Source organism: Glycine max, chromosome 12, assembly GCF_000004515.6.
Source record: "Glycine max cultivar Williams 82 chromosome 12, Glycine_max_v4.0, whole genome shotgun sequence".
In the NCBI taxonomy this organism is placed as follows: Eukaryota; Viridiplantae; Streptophyta; class Magnoliopsida; order Fabales; family Fabaceae; genus Glycine; species Glycine max.
In genome coordinates, this window is record NC_038248.2 from 13605903 (window position 1) to 13613239 (window position 7337).

Sequence of the window (7337 nt, forward strand, 5' to 3'; positions counted from 1 at the left end):
AACTTGCATGTTATTGGCTCTAAATGGGTTTTCAAAACTCAAACCTGATGGGTCCATGGATCATCTCAAAGCTCACCTTGTTGAAAAGGGATACCACCAAGTCAATGGAGTGGATTATACTGAATCATTCTCTCCCGTAATCAAGCCAGGCATCATTAGACTAATAATCACTATAGCCCCTGTTCAGATATGGTCCATTTGACAACTTGATGAAAAAAACGTGTTTTTGTGTGGTGTGCTTTTTGAAAACATTTACATGGAGCAATCTCCTGGAATGACTAACCCTCAATTCCTAAACCATGTTTGCAAAATTCAAATGGCTCTATATGAACTTAAACAAGATCCACTAATTCTTCTCCTATATGTAGATGATATACTTCTCACAAGATCCACTACCACTCTGGCTTCATTCAAATTCTGCAACATGAATTTGCCATAAAGGATTTGGGATCTTTGATCATCACTTCTTCGGCATTGAGATACTCTCGAGAACTGATGACCTTCATCTATCCCAGTCACACTATGCTCTTACCATCCTTGAACGAGCTAACATGATTGATTGTAAGCCAATGCGCACACCACTTGAAGCTATGGCCAAGATGATGTCCAATAATACTCCCCTTGATGATCCATGTTACTTTTGTGGGCTTGTTGGTGCTCTACAATACCTCACTCTTATTCACTTCGATATTTCGTATAGTGGTAATCATGTGTCTCAATTTGTGCATTCTTTTACTATTGTGCATTCAAAAATGGTTCGTCATATCTTACAATATGTCTAAGAAACTATTGCAGGTCTCCACTTTACTTAAAACACTACACTTGATCTTTTTTCCTTTTTTGATGCAGATTAGGCAGGTTGTCCTACCACTCGGCACTCTACCACTGACTATTGTATCTTTCTTGGCAGAAATCCTATCTCATGGAGTGCAAAGAAACAACCAACAGTTTCTCACTCCAAGACTGAAGCTAAATATGAGGCCATGGAAAACATTGTAGCTGAATTGACTTTTCTCTTGAAAGACCTTTACATTTCACTTGCTTGCACTCCATTATTATTTTGTGACAGTATTAGTGCTCTTCACAAGACCATCAATCCAGTTTTTCAAGACCACAACAAACACATTGAATTGGATTGTCATTTCATTTGCAAAAGAGTTGCACTTGTCAATCTTGTCACTCACCACATTCCTACCAATGATCAAGTTGCTGACCAATTTTTAAGCCTGTGTCCAATCCTCGACCTCGTTTGAGTGAGGGTATTAACAATAACCAGTTGTCTATGGACAACTATTATGATAATTATGAATGAAAGGAAATTGAGAGATAGTGCAAGGAAAATCCCCATAATCGTGCCACCAATAATGAAGACCCTTGAAGGATTAAAGTGCATTTAAATGTCACAAATCAGTCCAGCAAATCTATCAGATTCTAGTTCTACACAGTAAGATAACTTAGCCTTTATTTGAAATCTATTAATATGCGATTATACTGAACCGTTATACACTCTGTTATATATGCACCTCCATAAAATCATTTGAAGTTTTTCACATCATAAAATAAAAATCAAACTTGTTATGCGTGTATAACTGTTTATATCATAAGTCATAATGACCATGACTAATTTTTCATTTCATAATAATCGATAGGTATAATGATTCATCCAGAGGATACACTGTTATATACACAACTTTAGAGAAGGTATTGAGACTTAAAAGGATATTTAGGACTGTATATAGTTTAGGAATGGTGGTGTCCAAATTTGATAATTATGCAGTGGGGTAAGATGCCATCATAGCTATGCCACAGAGTCCTTCCTGAGCTTTGACACCCCTCTGCATCATAATGTAGCCTTCTTCGCCCCATTCGGTTCCCCACGAGTTCTTAACCAACCAATATTGAGTTCCATCAGCGCTAACACCGTATCCCACGGCAGTGACACCGTGATCCAACTGGGTTCCACATGAACCGGTGAAAACACCAGTCTTGTAAAATTGAAAGTCAGAGCCACTGGCATCAATGGCTACAGAAACCGGTTGATTGGCCACAGCCTTTTGCAGTGCCTTCTCATTGTTAACAGGGACATCTTCATAGCCAGTGATGGTAGCAGCGTGGTTTGCTGCTTCATTTGCATTGCATTTTCCATCGACAGCCTTGTAGGGGTAATTGGCTTCAGTGTTGAGTCCATGGTTTTGGATGATGAATTTGAAAGCACCATCCATAAAACCACCCGCACAACCTTGGTCCTCACCCTTTGTGTCACAATCAACTACTTCTTGTTCGGACAAAGAGATCAATTTTCCAGAATTCAGTGCATGAATTCCTTCGGTTGCTGCAACAGCAGAAAACGCCCAACAACATCCTACAAGGCCAATTAAAAGTTATTAGATAACCATTCAATTGAATTTGATTTGTGAAACAAATTATCAAGCACTTACCACATTGGCCTTGGTCCTTGATGGGTGTCACTGCACCCTTTTGCCTCCAATCCACTGTGGATGGTAATGCAGTCACATTTTCATACTTAAAAGTGGTTGTTCTTGTGATTGAGGAACACATGTGCCCCTTGAATCTATTTCTTGGTGCAATGAACTCTTCATTGGTGAGGTCTGCAAATTGATTAATGCCTAGCTTGTAAGGTTTGTTGGCAGCATTGTTGAAGGCTTCAATGTAATTCACATTTTCCTTGAATATCTTGAAACGCTTTTCCCTTTCCTCAGGGTCTTTATACACTTTGGCATAGCGAGCCATCCATTCTTCGTGCCTCTCATACATGGATGCATCTTGGAGAGTGCGAGATGTGACTTGAAAAGCCCAGAATCCCAAACAAAAAAGCAATGCCAATGAAATATGATAGAATTGATTTTTGGCAACCATGGTAGCTACTAGCTAGTGTAGTGTAATGTGACAATAATTGGAACAATTAGTTCAGACTTGTTAGTGAAATGTGTGAAAGATGTGCTCTGCCGTGCTATTCATGATTATTTGTGGTCTTTATATAGGCATGTTAACGTTGAATTCTAAATTAGTCTTAGTTTTCAACTCAAATCTCAAAGACAAACAAATGTTTCTCTCTTGTATGTACCTGCCACATTTTTTCTGGATTAGAGCCTTGTTTCCGTATATTGGTGCTATAGACAAATTACTTGTCAAGTTTAACGTAGATGCTTCAATATACCGTGCCAAAGTACATTTCAATATAACGTAGATGCTTCAAATATAACGTATTGGAAAAGTTAGGAATTATAATAATGGAGGTTTGAAAACTTAATCAACTTCGTGCAGGCAAAATGCTAAATGAAAAGTCGTACTCTTCCAAATCAAATATATACATTTTATACAAAAACATATAATAATATATATTTGCCGTGAATCTTTTTTTACTCAATAGTAAATGGAACGTAGATTCTAGATAGTAGTAGTATTTAATTAAGTCTACGTCACAACAAAACGGAGCATAAGATGAAAACATGCAAGTACTAAATAAGGCCCTCTACTATTTAAGTACTTAAAAATATTCAAGTAATATCATAAAAAAATATACATTTTATTTCACTAAACAAATAACATAATTTAAATAAATATGGAAAAAATATATCATATTTTTTTTATAATTTAAGTTACTTTTATGTTATTGTCTATTATTCAATTTATATATCGAAAAAAATTAGATACATATAAATATGTATATATAAAGTAGGCATAACAAAGGGTACATCGGAAATAGGTTTGATTCTCCTTATTTCGGTTCGCAAAAAAGATAAGAATGATTTGAAAGAGGTGATATTATATTTTTGGAATGAATTCATACTTCCGTCCAATTTTATCGAGTTTGGAAAAACTTGCAGGAATATATATTTTTAAAATACTAATTATATTTATGATTTAATTTATTCTTTATATTTGGTCTCCTAAAGAAAATTCTCTAACTCCATCATTATCATCTATTATTACAAAATATCATTTCATATTAAAGTTTACATATATTTTGTCATTTATGAAAATACTAATTTTAGTTTGATTTCCTTTATAATTTTAATTTTTTGTGTTTTTTCAATAGGTTGATATATCATAGAGTTTAAAATTCATTGAATATGAATCTATGCTTGTAAAATGTTATGAAATTAATTTAAAGATTGGCACTTTTTAATAACATGTCACATTTTAAATTAAATAAAAAGAAAAACATGAAATAAATAACAACTTCCAATTTGTTTATAAAATCAAGAGAAAAAACTATTACAAACTATAAAAAAATTTTAAATTTTCAGTGTCGTCGCACCTTGGGACGACCCTCAGGGCCTTGGATTCACTCGGGATATTACATACAGCAACCTTTTTTATAGGAGTTATTAGTGTAATATATATTATGAGATGCGACGGTAAAGTATTCAAATATTAAGAGGACTAATGTAATATACAAGAAAATGTCTACATAATATTTTTAAACATTAAATGATTATAAGAAAATATTAAAAATGATTAATTTGTTTCAGAAAACTTTTTTCTTTTTAATAATTTACCATATGCGTTATAAAATGTCAATTATTTTTTAAATTTATTAATCTCCTTCAAATTCTGCTGGATTGGATTTAGTTAATCGGTATGTTTCTTTTTGAAAAAAAATATAATTTTGTCCCTAAAGTTTGAAAAAGTGTGATAAATACATCCTATTGTTAATTTTCTCCATTAACCCAAAGGGCTAATTAACCTAGCCTATGTGACATCAATGGACCTATTAGTCTTCTTAAATTTTGTTGTGTGTATTGTTGACATGAAAATTATCACCAAAATTTCGACCAACTAAATTAAAATCACCATCATCACCATAGGTTGTCACCACTACCGTTAATCATGCCTTCATAGATTCCTCTCGTTGAAAGGTAAAAACCACTATAAATCCATCAATCACCACCGGAGTCACCTCAAAACTCTCCAATAGCAACAAAATGACTATCTTTGTAAACAGTAACAACAAACCTCCATTGCAAATAACAACAACAACAACAAACCATAACGAACCACCATGAAAAGACTCATCTCGTTGGAGACTTGCAACCCTATAAACAAACAAGGAAAAAGGAAAGAGGAAAAAATCAAATTAAGCATGAAGCCCCTTTTCTTGTTCTCTTTTTTTCTCCTTTTGGTTCGATCCACCTCTCACGCATGCGAATTCATATTTCTCTTGTAGCTTAAACGTCACGGTTAAAATAAATTATCAAACTTGTGATAATCTCTGTGCTTGACATCTTGATGAATTTGTTGCTACATGATTTTAGAGGGGGGGGGGGGGGATGAAATTGTGTGGGGGTGGTGTTGGGTTTGTGGTAAGAGACTTAGACGCCATGGTGGTGGAGAGTGCGAAGGTGCAATGGAGGTGGAGAGGGAGAAGATGCAACGAAGAAGGAAAGGAGAAGAATGAAGGAGGAGAAAGAGAAAGACAAAAAGAAAATTATCTACAATTCTCCAAATTGAAAAAATAGTCCTCAGAAATTTTGATCACAATTTATTCCATCTACGTCAGTAACACATAACAAAATTTAGGATGACAAATAGGTTCAATAGTGCCACACAGGATTAGCTGTTTGGATTAACAAAAAAAATTGATTGTGAGATGAATTTAATGTATTTTTTGAAAATTTAGGGGTAATTTTATTTTCTATTTTTCAGGGATCAAAGTATTAACGCCTTACAAATTCAAGGACTAAATTTAATATTTACGGTTACTCTTATAATAATTCCAAACTTTTTAATAGGCACAACACAAGACATCCCTTTGAAAACTACTTTGCCACCGTATGCCAGTTAGTGCCTCTATGTACACTTGACAAATAATTTGTCCGGAGTACCTAACCTGCATATGCAAACAATACAAGAGTCATATTCCAAACATTCTCATTTGTACGTACATTTAGAGAAAGATGCTTTCGGATGTGAGTTGAAAACCAAGAAGATTAATTTACCATTCAACGTTCACTTTACTATAAATACCACAAATAATCTTGGGTACCAGCACAACACATCTTACATTTCACTAATCAACTTCAAGTAATTGTTCCATAATTGCCTCGCTCACTACGCTAGCTACCATGGTTGCCAAAAATCATTTCTGTCATATTTCATTGGCAATGCTTCTCTGCATGGCTTTCTTGGCTTTTCAAGTCACATGTCGCAGTCTCCAAGATGCATCCATGTATGAGAGGCATGAGCAATGGATGACTCGTTACGGCAAGGTGTATAAGGACCCTCAGGAACGGGAAAAGCGTTTCAGGATATTTAAGGAAAATGTGAATTACATTGAAGCTTTCAACAACGCTGCCAATAAACGTTACAAGCTAGCCATTAATCAATTTGCAGACCTCACTAACGAAGAGTTCATTGCACCCAGAAATAGATTCAAGGGGCATATGTGTTCCTCAATCATTAGGACAACCACTTTTAAGTATGAAAATGTGACAGCAGTACCATCCACAGTGGATTGGAGGCAAAAAGGAGCAGTTACACCCATCAAGGACCAAGGTCAATGTGGTAAGTGTATGATAATTCATTTACTAATTCAAATGATATTGAAGGATTTTCTAACTGTTGATTTACTTCGTAGGATGTTGTTGGGCCTTTTCTGCTGTTGCAGCAACTGAAGGAATTCATGCACTGACTTCTGGAAAATTGATATCTTTGTCGGAACAAGAACTTGTTGATTGTGACACAAAGGGTGTGGACCAAGGTTGTGAAGGTGGTCTTATGGATGATGCTTTTAAATTCGTCATCCAAAATCATGGACTCAATACCGAAGCCAACTACCCCTATAAGGGTGTTGATGGAAAGTGCAATGCAAATGAAGCAGCCAACGATGTTGTTACTATTACTGGGTATGAGGATGTCCCTGCCAACAATGAGAAGGCACTGCAAAAAGCTGTGGCCAATCAACCAGTTTCCGTAGCCATTGATGCCAGTGGCTCTGACTTTCAATTTTACAAGAGCGGTGTCTTCACTGGTTCATGTGGAACTGAGTTGGACCACGGTGTCACTGCTGTGGGATATGGTGTTAGTAATGATGGGACTGAATATTGGTTGGTTAAGAACTCATGGGGAACTGAGTGGGGTGAAGAAGGTTACATTAGGATGCAAAGGGGTGTGGATTCTGAGGAAGGACTCTGTGGCATAGCTATGCAAGCATCTTACCCTACTGCATAATTATAAAATCTGGACACCATTATACTATATGTTTACAATTCTACTTATCTTTTTAAGCATTGATTCCTCCTATAGGTCATGTATATCATTATATCCCCTGCGTGAACACAATATTGTACATTGTACTTGTATAAATTAAAATA

The 7337-nt window shown here is 35.4% G+C and overlaps 3 protein-coding genes across 3 annotated transcripts; 2 read left to right on the forward strand and 1 right to left on the reverse strand.

Annotated features, from left to right (window-relative positions):
- The first annotated feature begins 551 nt into the window (after window positions 1-551).
- Window positions 552-999, forward strand: LOC102659355 (uncharacterized mitochondrial protein AtMg00810-like). Its single transcript, XM_006593042.1, has 2 exons — window positions 552-755; window positions 850-999. Exons 1-2 carry the CDS (start codon window positions 552-554, stop codon window positions 997-999), a joined length of 354 nt encoding a protein of 117 aa, XP_006593105.1.
- Window positions 1000-1769: 770 nt separating this feature from the next.
- LOC100791826 (senescence-specific cysteine protease SAG39) lies at window positions 1770-2877 on the reverse strand. Its single transcript, XM_003539922.1, has 2 exons — window positions 2439-2877; window positions 1770-2362 (listed from the first exon to the last, which is right to left on the reverse strand). Exons 1-2 carry the CDS (start codon window positions 2875-2877, stop codon window positions 1770-1772), a joined length of 1032 nt encoding a protein of 343 aa, XP_003539970.1.
- A 3212-nt stretch (window positions 2878-6089) lies between these two features.
- LOC100778521 (senescence-specific cysteine protease SAG39) lies at window positions 6090-7194 on the forward strand. Its single transcript, XM_006592402.3, has 2 exons — window positions 6090-6528; window positions 6602-7194. Exons 1-2 carry the CDS (start codon window positions 6090-6092, stop codon window positions 7192-7194), a joined length of 1032 nt encoding a protein of 343 aa, XP_006592465.1.
- The last annotated feature ends 143 nt before the right edge of the window (window positions 7195-7337 follow it).

Bases quoted from the DNA above. Each gene is read 5' to 3' on its own strand.
- LOC102659355 (XM_006593042.1), top strand. From the start codon at position 552: ATGATTGATTGTAAGCCAATGCGCACACCACTTGAAGCTATGGCCAAG. The intron at 756-849 runs GTTCGTCATATC...TTTTTGATGCAG, and splicing joins CTATTGTGCATTCAAAAATG to ATTAGGCAGGTTGTCCTACC.
- LOC100791826 (XM_003539922.1), bottom strand. From the start codon at position 2,877: ATGGTTGCCAAAAATCAATTCTATCATATTTCATTGGCATTGCTTTTT. The intron at 2,363-2,438 runs GTAAGTGCTTGA...TTGGCCTTGTAG, and splicing joins CAAGGACCAAGGCCAATGTG to GATGTTGTTGGGCGTTTTCT.
- LOC100778521 (XM_006592402.3), top strand. From the start codon at position 6,090: ATGGTTGCCAAAAATCATTTCTGTCATATTTCATTGGCAATGCTTCTC. The intron at 6,529-6,601 runs GTAAGTGTATGA...TTTACTTCGTAG, and splicing joins CAAGGACCAAGGTCAATGTG to GATGTTGTTGGGCCTTTTCT.